This window comes from Cnephaeus nilssonii (genome assembly GCF_951640355.1).
Source record: "Cnephaeus nilssonii genome assembly, chromosome: 3".
In the NCBI taxonomy this organism is placed as follows: domain Eukaryota; kingdom Metazoa; phylum Chordata; class Mammalia; order Chiroptera; family Vespertilionidae; genus Cnephaeus; species Cnephaeus nilssonii.
In genome coordinates, this window is record NC_137074.1 from 20,365,809 (window position 1) to 20,380,891 (window position 15,083).

At 40.3% G+C, this 15,083-nt stretch overlaps 1 protein-coding gene across 1 annotated transcript in view; it reads right to left on the minus strand.

Moving 5' to 3' along the window:
- PLCH1 (phospholipase C eta 1) overlaps positions 1-15,083 on the minus strand; it is a 173,260-nt gene that overhangs the window by 27,147 nt on the left and 131,030 nt on the right. The window contains exons 10-11 of the mRNA XM_079766462.1: positions 12,584-12,755; positions 10,086-10,193 (exon numbers count right to left, since the gene is read on the minus strand). Of these exons, the coding sequence (XP_079622588.1) occupies positions 10,086-10,193; positions 12,584-12,755 (280 nt within the window). The remainder of the gene's footprint in view (positions 1-10,085; positions 10,194-12,583; positions 12,756-15,083) is intronic.

A 15,083-nucleotide genomic window follows, 5' to 3' on the forward strand; every position in this document is an offset into this window, starting at 1 on the left:
ATGGCAGAATGACTGGTGGAACAACCAATTGCTATGATGTGCACTGACCACTAGGGGGCAGATGCTCAACGTAGGAGCTTCCCCCAGACTGCAGGCCCCAGGCCAGCCAAGGTGGGTGCCAGCGGGGGGGCCCCCCCAATCACCCTGCTGGTTGCCCTGCAGAGGGAGGCAACAGCAGCGGCGGGGGGTGGGGCAGGTGAGCGGGTGGTGGCAGGCTGGCCAAGGCAGGTGCCAGTGGTGGCCCCCTGATCACCCTGCTGGTCACCCCACAGATTGGCCCTGATTGCCAGCCAGGCCTAGGGACCCTACCTGTGCACGAATTTCGTGCACCAGGCCTCTAGTATAACAATATTTCCTTTGAGCTGCCAGACACCCTTTAAGGTAGCACTAGGGTTAGACAAACTTTACTCATAATGATACAGAGGCAGAAAGATTCAAAAGCTTGTCCAAACACACATGCCTATGAAGTGGCTGAACTGGGACTTGAACCTAAGACTTCCAACAGGAAATTGTGCCTATTTCACCATACAGTGCTGCAGCCATCCCTTTTATACTGTTCCAAATAAAGATAAATTCTTGAGTCAAGTCAATCATGAGCAGGCTCATATTTTAAACAAGCATTATTCCCTTTTGACACCTGGAAAATGTATGGCCAGTATCCCTCTGTGGAAAATACTAGGTTTCACTTAAGGTTGGAAGGGAATCCAAGAAAAGAACTCCAGGAAGCAAATCCCCAATGCATTTGATCAAATGCCCCAGAGCCTGGCAGGGGGGCATGCTTGGTCGGAAGACACAAAGAGAAAGCCTGCAAGAGCACCTGGGTACCCAGGTCACACAGAATGCCCCAAGTTCCCCTCCCTTTCCTTCTCTGGATCAGGGCGCACAGAGTCAGAGACAGTGGGGAGATGAACTGTGGCCATTATGTCCAGACACTCTCAATGTCAGCACAGCAAGGCTAAACATACAAAGCCAAGCCAACTGGTGCTGGTGAAATCATGAATGATTAATGCAAAGGCTGTACGTATTCACTTCGCAGCCTCTAAACACGGGGCGTTGTTGCTGAAGGAATGATAGTCTGTGATTTTTTTTTTCTGTGATTTACATTTTGCAATAGGATAAATAAAAATATATAAATAAATAATATATTTTCATTAATATATTATCACTGGGTCTGGGAGCCCAATAGCACTGCTTAAAGGAAGCTGAGACAGACACACGGCCTCACAACCTGCCAGCCATTGTGCAGCTGCACCAGGGACCACAGCTGAACACCACATGCTTCTTGCTCTTTTGTTCCCTGAGCCAGTGGCAAAGGGAGGATGCATGGCGGTGAGGGGGAGGGGAAGGCAGCCCTTTAGTATGGCAAGGAGTAGGTTCCCCAAGGGAAGTAATCACCGTTCCGAATTCCTTTCCTGAGAAGTACATATGATCAGGAATACCTACTACAAATAAATAAATCAAACATATAAACACATGCATGCTTTGTCTCCACGTGAAAGAAAAGGATCGCTGAAAAACTGAAGGGCTACCAAGAATCTTGGCCACTGCTCCAGGCTGGGAAGCAGCAGAAAAAGGGAGAGATTGGGGTGGAGGGGCTGACCTTTAAAGGCGGACCTTCTCAAACTGGTGCTCTACACTGAACACTGGAATCACATGAGGAGTGTTTCTAAACCGCAGGCCACACCCAGACCATTTACAGGGGACTCTCTGGGCAGGGACCTGGCACTGGGATTTTTGAAAGCTCCTCTGTCATTCCAATGTGCAGCCAAAGTTGAGCATCTTTGCTTTAAACCAAACAAGCAAACAAAACACTGGACTATCTCACCATCCCCAAATGTCTTCTGGCTCTCTGGATTGGAGTCTGGAAGCAGAAAGAACAATATCGTAGCTGTGCTTAGTGAGTGCACTACAGCTTTGCAAACCCATAACCTGAAAGTCTTGGGCTGAAGAGCAGCTGCTACTCAGCCATGTACTCCCGTCCTCCACCGTTTCCTGTCTGCTCCTTAGCTCCCTTAAAACACCTTCTTCTGTTTCAAGGACCAGGTGAGGACTTCCTTGAGCAACAATCATGCTGCTGCTGCCATTCTTGTTCCTGATGATGTCTAGCATTTACTGAGCACAAATCATGTGTCGGGCATTCTTCTGAGTTCTTTGCAGGGAATGAACTTAGCCCTCATTTTGAAGTTAAATTATTATTTTATTCTCTTACATAAAGAGTCAAATTTTGCAAACAGGCAGAGAATGAGAGTGACTTATATTTCCAACAGGGAGAAATCACTTATTCTTATAATAATAGAGCCCATTGATCTGATTTGCTCTCAGTACAAATCAGACAGAATATAGAATCCTTATTTTTTCTGTTTGTCTCAAGTTGCTTTCAAATAGTAACAGGTCTTTCAAAAGCACAGATTCTCAGGAGGATTCAGAGGTAATTTCAGACTGCAGGACTCTCAAGATTTGATTGCTTGTCACCCAGTGTACGTGTGTGATGTCATGGACCCCTAGGATTGTAGATCTGCTCCTGCTCCAGCTCAGATGTCAATTTTGGCCAGGAGAGGATACTACTGCCACAGTTCAAAGCCAAGAGGGACAGTCGCTTTCCAGGAGTGTGAATGCAACTTATAAAACGGGTAGTCACGCAGAGAGAGAGAGAGAGAGAGAGAGAGAGAGAGAGCCTCAATAACATTTTGAAATGTTATGATGTCCATTTAGAAAAAGAAGATAAAGAAACTCAGGTTTAGAGAGGTGGGTGAGCTCCTCAAGGTCATACAGTTAGCAAGTGGTAGAGCCAGCTTGGAACTCAGGTAGCCAGGCTCCAGAGTCCGTGTGTTTAGCAATTGCAACAATCTCTCTCTAATCTTCTCTGACCTCTCTTTCCTATGAACCCACTTCCACTAAATAAAAACCAAATGACCTAACAGTTTAAGTTTGTAATTCATTTTTTGCTCACAATGTGATTGTGCCTCTACAGTTAGATGGACTCAACTTTGAGGGGTCATACACAATTAATGTCACTCTGAAGGTCAAGGATAACCCATGTATTTCTCCTTATCTGAATTAATCACATTGAAATGAATAATTTTGTAGTTCTAGGAATCTTCTAGAAAAGCTTCATGTGATCCTACTTATGTAATATGAAATGAGGCGGGGTCTCAGGAGGAGGCAGTTCCCAAATCACTAGATAAGAAGGGTGAATACCGAATGAAAGAGGGTGAAAGGGGGAAAATCCCACTCAAAATAAAGCCTTTAACTCAAAATTCTAAAACCAATGAGGAAAAGTAATGCTAAGACAGAGAGGTAAAAACATCAATGCAAGGGACAGGAATTCTTTCACTTTAAAATTAGTGTGTTTAGATGCTCAACGATATGAAGAAATAGCTCCACAAAAACACACACAAGAAACTAAGAAGTCAAATAATTAAATAAGAGCAAGTGTCTATAAAAAAGAACCAATAAATTTTGTAAATAAAGAGTATAGTACTGAAATGAAAAGAGCAATAGCTAAAAAACTCTAGACCAGTGGTCGGCAAACTCATTAGTCAACAGAGCCAAATATCAACAGTACAACGATTGAAATTTCTTTTGAGAGCCAAATTTTTTAAACTTAAACTATATAGGTAGGTACATTGTTATTAACTTAATTAGGGTACTCCTAAGCTGGCCTTTGCTAAAAACTCAAGGGGCCAAAGAGCTGCATGTGGCTCACGAGCCTCAGTTTGCCGACCAATGCTCTAGATCAAAGTCAAAGAGATAATTAATGAATTGAAAAATAATATTGTAAATGGCACCCAGAAGTCAGCACAAAGATAGATATATATATATATATATATATATATATATATATATATATATATATATATAATGAATAAACTAGAGGCCCGGTGCACAAAATTCATACACGGGGGGGGGGGGGGGTGTCTCTCAGCCCAGCCTGCACCCTCTCCAATCTGGGACCCCTCGAGGGATGTCCGACTGCCCGTTTAGGCCTGATTCCAGTAGGATCAGGCCTAAATGGGCAGTCGGACATCCCTCTCACAATCCAGGACTGCTGGATCCCAACTGCTCACCTGCCTACCTTCCTGATTGCCCCTAACCGCTTCTGCCTGCCAGCCTAATCACCCCCTAACCACTCCCCTGCCAGCCTGATTGTCCCTAAACTACCCTCCCCTGCAGGCCTGGTCACCCTTAACAGCCCTCCCCTGCAGGCCTGGTCACCCCTAAGTGCCCTCCTCTGCAGGCCTGGTCCCCTCCAACAGCTCTCCCCTGCAGGCCTGGGTCCCCCCCTGCAAATACCCTTCCCTGCAGGCCCAGTTGCCCCCAATTTCCCTCCTATGCTGGCCTGGTCACCCCTAACTGTCCTCCCCTGCAGGCTTGATTGCCCCCAACTGCCCTCCCTTGCAGGCCTGGTCCCTCCCAACTGCCCTCCCCTGCTGGCCATCTTGTGGCGGCCATCTTGTGTCCACATGGGGGCAGTCATCTTTGACAACATGGGGCAGCCATCTTGTGTGTTGGGGTGACGGTCAATTTGCATATTATTCTTTTATTAGATAGGATAAGGGATTTGGAGAATAGACTGAGAGATCTCAACATAAATCTAATAGGACTTCCAGAGAAAAAGGACTGGAAAAGTGGCATAGAAACAATATTCAAAGAAAAAAAAATGGTTGATTTCCAGAAAAGAAAATATGAGCTAATAGGAAATGAATCCTGAGTGCTAAGAAAATAGCTAAATAAATCCACTCCTAGTCATTTAACAGTGAAAATACAGAACAATGAGATGGAAAGGGAAGACAGATTACCAACAAGAAAAGAAAAATTAGACTAATAAGAGACTTCTCCTCAGCAATTGTAGTTCCCAAAAGACAATACCTTTGAAACACAAGGAACATATACATATATATACAGTCACGCACTGCTTAACAATGGGGATGCATTTTGAGAAATGTGTTGTTAGGAGATTTTGTCATTGTGCGAACATCATAGAGTGCACTCACACAAACCTAGATGACATAGCTTACTACACACCTAGGATCCATGGTATAGCCACTGCTCTTTGGCCACAAGCCTGTACAGCATGTTACTGTACAAAACAATAGTAGATTAAATCAAGCACAAGAGAAAATGATAAAATCAAGAGACACAGTGAACACGAGATGTATGAGGCTACTGCTGGTGTAACACAGCATACTGTAAACTTTTTTTCATAATTAGAAAAATACAGTCTAAAATAATGATAAAATGTATGGTACATACATAAACCAATAATATAGTCATTAATTATCACCATTGAAGATTATGTGCTGTACATAGTTGTATGTGCTATACTATATATGACTGGCAGTAGGTTTGTTTACACCGGCATCATTACAAACATGTGAGTTATGTGTTGTGTTATGATGTTACCATGGCTATGACATCACTATACGATAAGAATATTTCAGCTCCATTATAAATCTGAAGGAACCATTGTCATATATGCAGTCCGTGGCTTACCAAAATGTCATTATGCAGTGCATGACTGTAATATATACACTATGTTAGACCTTAAATGTTCACTACCTTTACTCTTCGGCAGGATTGCAGAAGTGTAGCAGGTAGTAGAAACCATTGGAATCTTCCAGGGATCTTTCAGGCCACCTTGCCCATTCCCCACTCCTTGCTGCCAGGATACAACAGCATGTCCAGCATGTAGGCATTTAGTCTCTGTGTGAACACTTTCAGCAGCAAGACCTCACCACCTCACGAGGTCACTCATCCCTTCTATGAGTGCTGACAACTCTTAGCCCAACAAGATCCATAGGCCTTATAATAGCTCATTTATAAAACAAATCACTTAGGAGAAAAGATGAATTTGTGGCGAAAGGAGTAGGAAGAGAGGAAAACAGTGGCTATGCTTAGTGTAAGATGGACACTCAGATTGAATAATGTTTTTAGGACATTGGTATAATAAAAAGTTGTTACATATTACTATACTAGGACTCATTTAAAACTGGTTGGAAGACTTGGTGTTTACGAGATGAACTTCACAGAGGATTTTAGAAGGAGGAAAAAAATCAGTGAAGTTGAACTTTGGTGGTGGAAAGTCTATAAGGCACCTTGACATTAGAAGACCCCATGAAGATGAATAATGGTGAGTTGGCTCACTGAATCATATCTGGTAACTACTGTGGTTGAAAGGAAACTGCTCCCTGTGCCTTTGAGTTGTGTGATCCTTGGATCATTGAACACACTGCGATACCTCGTGGCTAAACCATCATGAGCCAGAGTTTCTCTATGGCTGAAGCCACAAAACAGTAGGAGGCAGAAACTTGAAGGATTCAATTAATTCAACAGAATGGAATTATGACATGAGAAATACATTTTCTGTGTGATTTGAATCCCTTAGTTAGAAATAGCAGTAGACTAACAGGAATAGGAAGCTATGTGAGGGCTCTGCTTAACACGAGGGTAATGCTGGGCGAGCCACAAATCCTGCTTCTGACCTTTGCATTCGCTGTTCCCTCCGCCTGGAACATTCTTCCCCAGATACCAGCATGGCTAACTCCTCACTTCCTTCAGGTCTTTGTTCACACGTGACCTTCTCTCTGAGACCTTTCCTGCCCAATTTAAAACTTCAATAGCCCCTTCACATACACACACTTTCTCCACTTTTTCTCTCGTTTCGTCCTTTAGCACTTATCACTGCCTAGTACACTATAGATGTTAACTTGTTTTAATTCTTGTCTATCCTCCCCTTCTCTCAATAATGTATAAACTCCATAAAGGCAAAGATTGTTGTCTGTTTTGTTTACCGATAGATGCCCCAACTCTTATAGCATGATGGTGGCATCTCCAATCAGAGATGCTAAATAAAAATGGGTTGAATGTGCAAATGTATCTGTTTAAGCCTCAGGAGTTAGTATTGCAATGTTCATGAATGCTAAGTTAAAATGTTTATTGCAATAATTCAGATATAACATAAATCTAACCACACCCTGTTGCATTACAACTGAGGTTAAGAACTTTCTCTAAGGTTTCACATAGTTATGCACAGTCCATCCTCTTTTGCAGGAATATGATCAGGCATTCAGGGTAAGATCAGGCAATTTACATTTGACATTCAGATAATGCATTTGAGCCCTCTGCTGACAATAGGAGTATAAATTGACTGATTACAGGATAACACTTTGGTTTCCAAAAGACAACAGCCCCATTTCTTAGAAGAGTTCAAAATTAGAGAAAAAAGATTTGGAAAAGTGGAGTAAAAAACTACAAATTTCCACTAGAATGTTGATTTATTTTTTCTTTTTAAGTGTATTTTTATTGATTTCAGAGAAAAACGGAGAGGAAGAAAGAGATAGAAACATCGATGATGAAAGAGAATCACTGATCTGCTGCCTCCCGCATACCCTCCACTGGGGATCAAGCCTGAAACATGGACACATGCCCTGACCAGAAATCAAACCGTGACCTCCTAGTTCCGTGGTCAGCAAACTGTGGCTCGCGAACCACATGCGGCTCTTTGGCCCCTTGAGTGTGGCTCTTCCACAAAATACCACGGCCTGGGCGAGTCTATTTTGAAGAAGTGGCATTAGAAGAAGTTTAAGTTTAAAAAATTTGGCTCTCAAAAGAAATTTCAATCATTGTATTGTTGATATTTGGCTCTGTTGACTAATGAGTTTGCCGACCACTGTGACCTAGTTCATAGGTTGATGCTCAACCACTGAGCAACACCGGCCAGGCTAGAATGTTGATTTCTTTATGTATTTTCTCTCTGAAAGTATAACAAAGACATGCTTGTAAAATTTCACAATTAAGGTGTTTTCCGCCTTCACTTAGGCCCAAATCAAAGAATCTAAATTAAAAATCATAACTATCTTTATGGAATCATGTTTGAAACTATCATCCTGTATGGGTTTTTAGAAAGCAACTAAGAAGCTTTGAAGATAAGAGAAACTCAGTTGGATTTTTTAAAAATATATTTTATTGATTTTTTTATAGAGAGTTAGAAACATCGATTAGCTGCCTCCTGCACACTCCCTACTGGGGATGTGCCCGCAACCAAGGTACATGCCCTTGACCGGAATGGAACCTGGGACCCTTCAGTCTGCAGGCCAACGCTCTATCCACTGAGCCAAACTGGTTAGGACTCAGTTCGATATTTTTACAGGTGAAGTTACTGATCTTTCCCTATTAAGAAAAAACTATAGCTACCTAATTTTATAATTACAGATATTTAATTTAGAAAGTTAAAAGGCTCCCTGGCATTAAAGAAAAAATTATATAAGTGGGTGGATGTAGAAACCAGACAACTTGGGTTTTACTCAGAGCAAAAAACTACTACATTGTAATAATAGCTAAATTTTCATCATCATTTTTACTAAAAACAACATTCCCTAAACCTGTAACTCAGTCAAACCTCTCCATTCCCTGTTTCAAATGATAGACTCCTCTGAGGCTAGCAACCAAGAGATCTTGGAAACAGGATGCAAAGATAATGAAAATCAGAGACAAAAGTCTGGTTTGTAAAACAAAGCTAAAACATTTGAGCCACATTACCCGTAATCACAAGTAATTAATCACAATATGTAAATATCTGGGAGAGTAAAAAAGAAACTATTTAAAATATTAAGTGTATTTTCACTTATGTAAATAGATTTAGATTAATTTTCTAAAACCAGAGCCCCATTAGCGAGTGGTAATAAATTGAGCCAAGATAAACTATCAAAAGGCGAGAGATTAATACAGATGGTGATTTTTCCTTTTCACTTCAAGCTGAATCTTTTAAAGTGTATCAAAGCCAAGAAAGAAGTGTCTACTGAGACTTCAGCTGTCATTCAGCTCTTGCCTCCTTTCAGAATGATGCCGGCTCCCTATGGTACCTATAGGGAGGTAGCACAGTTACTACTGTCTAGAAGGGAGCAGACCTGTTTTTAACAATGTAATAGATAAACTCAGGGCAATGATGCAAATTAGAAGAATTTATACAAAACTTCTCTGTTTTATTGCAAGCAGAGTAATACAATAGACCTGATATCTAGAGAAATACTACTTTCCTACATAGGTGAAATTGTAAGCCCTATATACCAAACTAACATGAGCAAATGGTACTCTCAGGGGATCATGCGATCCTGACAATCACATGAGTTGCAGAAGATGGGGATGGCGGGGCGAGGTCGAGAAATTCTAGTCCCCCAGGTGGGAGGGGGTGTCCCTTTAAGCCTTACATTTCCCCCATGGCTTGCATTTCCTTCCAATGACCTGACTGAATGGTGCTTTTTTTTTTTTAATATATTTTATTGATTTTTTACAGAGAGGAAGGGATAGGGAGAGAGAGTCAGAAACATCGATGAGAGAGAAACATCAATCAGCTGCCTCCTGCACACCTCCCACTGGGGATGTGCCTGCAACCAAGGCACACGCCCTTGACCGGAATCGAACCTAGGACCCTTGAGTCCACAGGCCTGATGCTCTATCCACTGAGCCAAACTGGTCAGGGCTGAATGGTGCTTTTTTAGAAATGCAGCTCCTTGATGTAGGACAGGGGTCTGAAGCACCATGCAGGCAACAAACTATTCCATTTTATTTAAGATGTGGCAACTTAAAGAGCAAGTCAAGAGTCCCATGTCTGAAGGAGCTGGGAAATCCTCTGGCCCATGGTCCATTTTCTTAGGGTGGTTAGGGCATCCTAGAGCCCCTGTGCAGCAGGGTCCTGTGAGTCGGCCGTGACCTGCAGCATACGGGGCTGCTAGCAGGAGGCAGAGAGACAATAGCCAGTCTATTTCAACAAAGACAGTGACATTTGGAACCGCAATTTGAGTTTTGCTCAAGTTGTAATAGCAGGGGATTTGTCCCTGGAGAGAGGGTCAGATGGGTTAATCACTAACATTCCATCCAACTTGAAGACACAAGACTCCTTGACACATTCACTCAATAAACATTTGAGTGTCTGTGTGTAAGCACACGAAGTAACTTTCAACAAATATCCTTTTTTATCCAATAAATATCCTTATCTTGGTGAGGATTCCAACACAGCTGCAACTTTTACTGCAGCATTTTACTGCAGCACATAGCAGGTAAAAATTATGGCCAAGTCTGTCACTTACATAATGGAGCTTGAACTTGCATTCATCTTCAATTTCATCTGCACTGTCTTCATCAGAAACATCCCCTTCCTCTGCATCATCTCCAAGGTGATAAGGCAGCTTCTTACCCTGAAATGAAACAAAACACTTAATATAAAAATGAAAATAAATTCACAATAGCCAAAAGATGGAAGCAATTCAAGTGAGTCGGTAAACAAAATGTGATATATGTATAAAATGGCATATTATTCAGCCAAAAAAAAAAAAAGGAAGAAAATTAGGACCCTTGCTACAGCATGGATAAACCTTGAGGACATTAGGCTAAGTAAAATACCCATGACAAAAAGCAAACTATATGATTCCACTTACATGAGGCAGTCAGAGAAGTCAGATTCATAAAGACAGAAAATAGAATAGTGGTTACTAGGGCTGTGGGGAGGGGAAGATGGGGAGTTAAGGGGTGTGGCATTTCAGTTTTGCAAGAGGAAAAGAGTTCTGGGAATTAGTTACATGGCAGTGTGAATGTACTTAACACTATTGAAATGTACATTTGAAAGTGTGGAGATGGCAGGTAAATACTAATATTGCATTTTACTACAATTTAAAAAAATTTTAATGTGAAAAATAAAAATGTGTAATCCCTTGTCCAATCATTACTTCATACTGACTAGCAAGCAGATAGTTTGAGTTATGGACAAAACAAGGAAGAAGAGACTTTCAAGAAAAGGTGGGTTAATTACTTTCAACTAAATATAAATTAATTAAAGATGCTATATTTACAAATAAAAATCAGGCTTATTTTTGAGAATATATGCCTCATTATAACAAGCATAACCCCATTCCACATCCTTAAGAGAAGCAATATATATATATATATATATATATATATATATATATATATATATGGTTGGAAAGTGTGTATGTGTTTTAGTTATTATTATAATAGTAAATAACTTGCCTATCTCCAAAGTGGTACGTAGCCATTCAAATAATACCTTTTGGATCAAAAATCTCTCTGATGCTAAAGGAACATAGGAAAATCAGTTCCCTTGTTTTTGCTTTAAACAGGAGCGTGATGGTTTATAGATCTAGGAAATCTCCTTAAAGTCTGAAGAATGACCCTATTAGCAAATAGACCTTGGCTGCCTTGCAATACTTCACTCTTAGTCCACATTTCCCACCACTCCTTCCATTGAGTTCCTCAGATTGCTGGCTCTGACTCCTCCTGACACCTATCAGCCCTGGGACATCCTGTGTCAAATGACCAAAGTCCAGTTATGCAGAAGGGATTCAGTCCATATCAATATTTACCTGAAGTTTCACTGTCTAAAATGGAAAGATTTCAATCAAATGGCCTTAGTCTGCATTGGACCTTCTGGCTACTGGCTAAAGATAATTCAAGAAACATGGAAGCATTTACAAGCTGATAAAGGTAACAGTTAGCTTTCTAACCCAGCCATCAGTATTCATCACAAGAGTTTACTTTAGAAAGATTTCAAGAAAATTGACAGTGTTATTTCTGGCATTGTTTGGAGCTTGTATTTAAATGCTGCCTTACACCACCTTTTTGATGGAGTCAGTCTGTAATTTTCATTTAACGACAGAAAAACAGGTTTGACCAATTCCAAAGATGAATACTTTACATCTTTCTCATCCGCTGCCCTCCCTTAAAGTCTTGCTATGACATCACAGTTTCTTTGACTTTTCTGCACCTCCTATGTGATACCTGGCTTTTCTGTACACGCCCCTTTGAGGCAACATATAATCCAGTTTGAATATTCATACCCTACTGCTCTTCCTTAGGTTTTTAGTCTCAAAACAATACAACTATCCGAGATGGTTTTAACCCAAACACAAAATGAACTGGAATTAAGTCAAGTCACAAAGCAATCTGCTATCTCAAGGAACTGTCTTTCTGGCTATTCCTTGCATTAATAATATTCATTGCAGGTATTAAGTTTCCCTTCTCACAAAAATCTGCTTAGGAAATGTCAGTCTAGTCACCAACTGCTCCTTCGCATACACGCGAGTCCTGTGGGTGCTGTGTCCGAGCTGAGCTCCGCTGGGATGGGAGGTCTTCTCCCTTAACCAGGGCCAAGCAACTGTGAAGACTCCCTCTTCCCCGCCACCCCCCCCCCCAACAGTTATTGGAGCTTGAAATTGGAGAGAAGAACCTGAAAGAAATGCTTTCAGATATGGACACAGGAACCTTCTCCGCCCTGTACCCCACACAGTTCTCCAGTATGAACCAATACAAGACTAACGTATTAAGCCTTTGGCTTAGAGTATTGATGTTCCCACTTCATAAAAAATAAATTCCAGAACCCGTGATCACTCAATAGCTAGCTTTTTCTTAAGGTATGACTATAAATAATTTGGAGCAAGATGCATACACAAATCAAGACAACCCTTCATGTACGAACTGTAATTATTATTCTCCTGAGAAACCAGTTTGTAGGGAGGGAGGGAGGGCTGAGTTGGTCATTCATGCCTTTAAATGCGTTCCTTTGGGTAGTTACCTTCACTAGGATTTTGCCTTTCAGGCTTTGAGGGCTTGGAAGCTGCTTGGTTTCTCCTGGGTCTATAGATGACAGGTCCAGTTTGTCCTGGAATATTCCTTTCAGGTACTGAGCAATCTTCCTTTGCTGCTGGACACTGCAGTGGTTCTCGATCGACAGTATGACCGGGAACCTGCGAGAACAGCAACACATTCTAAAGGCAGAGCACGGCAACTCAGGGATTTCAGCAATCATTCCGTGTTCATTATGTTCCTGCAATCCTGGTAACTTGTGAGAATGTGATGATCAAAGTGCTTCAAATGAAGAAAATGAGAGATGCATTAAAAAAAATTAAAAACCTCCCTTGAGTATATTTTGCTAGACATAATGGATGAAATACCAATCCTTATGGGAACGTTTAGTTTGATATTTTGTATCATGGAAAAAAATAACCATCTCTCTCTCTCTCTCTCTCTCTCTCTATATATATATATATATATATAGATAGATAGATAGATAGATAGATATAGATATAGATATAGATATAGATATAGATATAGATATAGATATAGATATATGTAGATATAGCTATGTATAGAGAGATTGATTTAAATGAAGGAGAAAATTTTAAGAGAGATAAGAAACCTAAAGAAATTAAACTCATATGATGTAATTTTGTCTTATTTATTCAAAAGTCCAGAAACATCTCAGAGACCCCTGAATATCATAAAATGCAGATATCTACATTTAATATATCATATATATTATAAATAAAACATACAAATAAAATACATAATCAGCCCCCAGCTTGAATACTACTCTTGAAGATAAAATAATGGAATTTATCAGATCCCATGCCAGGCATTTCAGTCATTTGTAGATAATTATATACTAGTCTTTGCTTTCAGAATAAAAGAAAAAGAAAGAAAGCTCAAGCATCCCGTCTCCACCAGCACTCTGGTTTCTGTGCAGAGAACTTGAGACCAGAGTGAAGTGACCAGCAAAGGCAGCCTGAGAGGTGGCGCCCAAGCCAGCAAGGGAGCAGAACTGATTGTGTGATATTCCTCCTCTTCTGACTTGGTTTTTTTCCCCTCAGATCGAGAAATTATTTCAAATTCAGATTTATTTATTTTTTTCAGTTTTCTATCACTATCTTCCAAAGTAATAGGTAATATATAGGGTGTCACAAAAAATGTATACACACACTTTGAATAATTTAAAGGCAGTGTTTATTAAAATACATTTCATTTTCAAAATTGAGCTATCGGCTGTTAAAGTATGTATACATTTTCTGAGACACTGTATTTTTTCCAGAGTTACAAATCAATATTTAAATTGTCTCATATATCTATGTAGAGAAAGTTGTTGTTGTTTTTTAATTTCTGGGCTTGTATAACAAGTATAAGCTCCACCATATATGTTGTGACCTCCTGGAATTATATTCTATCCTCATTAGTAAAACATGAGGATAGAATATAATTTAAGAGCTGAATCTCTGTGGCTGAAGCTGGATTGGTTATCTGACTATAATCTCTTTGCTCTGGTGTCCTCACATGGACTTTACATAGAGCAGTAGAAAACGAGATAAAAAACAAACTAGCAACCCTTAGTGGTCTATGCAATCACATCATGGAATTCTAACAATGAGTGTTTAAATGACCGACCTATTTATAAAAAGCCTATTAGTATCTAAAGATGCTTAATATAAAGCAGTATTTATCAAAAGGGGAGGCGGGCAACTGTCTGCACCCACCTTCCTCGGCAAAGGGACATCTATCAATCTCTGATGACAAGTTTGGTGGTCACAATATGAGGGATGCTACTCGCATTGACTGGGTAGAAGTCAAGGATGCTGCTAACCATCCCCCATGCAACAGACAATCCCACAACAGCAATTATCTAGCCCTAAATGTCAATAGTGCAAAGGCTGATAAACCCTGGTTTAAACATGCAACTAAAATTTAAGAAGGAAAAGAAGAATGAACTTTTAAAGTGTTCTAAATACACTTGTGAGTTGTTTTAATTTGAAGTGCTCTTCTTAAGAATTCCAGAACTTGAAGCAAGCACTGTCAGGTCACCAGACACTCCCTTGAGATACACAGGCAGCAGGTCTTCTCAACAGGCTACTTCACATATTGGGAATGGAGTAGTAAAGTCCCTTCTTCAACTCAGCTAAGACTAGCAGTAATAGTACATCAGAAATCAGTACTCGAGGTTCTTCCAGGAAGAACACACTGTAAACTAAACCTGCTATGCAGCAAGTGCCTCTTATTAGAACAGCATTTTAAGCTCATGGTTAATTAATGACAAGACCAAATATTAAAAATTTTAAAGGCTACTAACTTTCATAAGATTAATTTTATGCAATTCTAATTTGAATTTGCTTCCTTAAATTCAAAAATCGTTTCTTGAGTGTCTGGTATATTGCAGGTACCTGCTAGGCAATAAAGAATGAATAAGACATAGCCTCATATTTTCAATGAGTTCCTAATCTTAAAGACTTAAAAAAGCAAGTAACCAA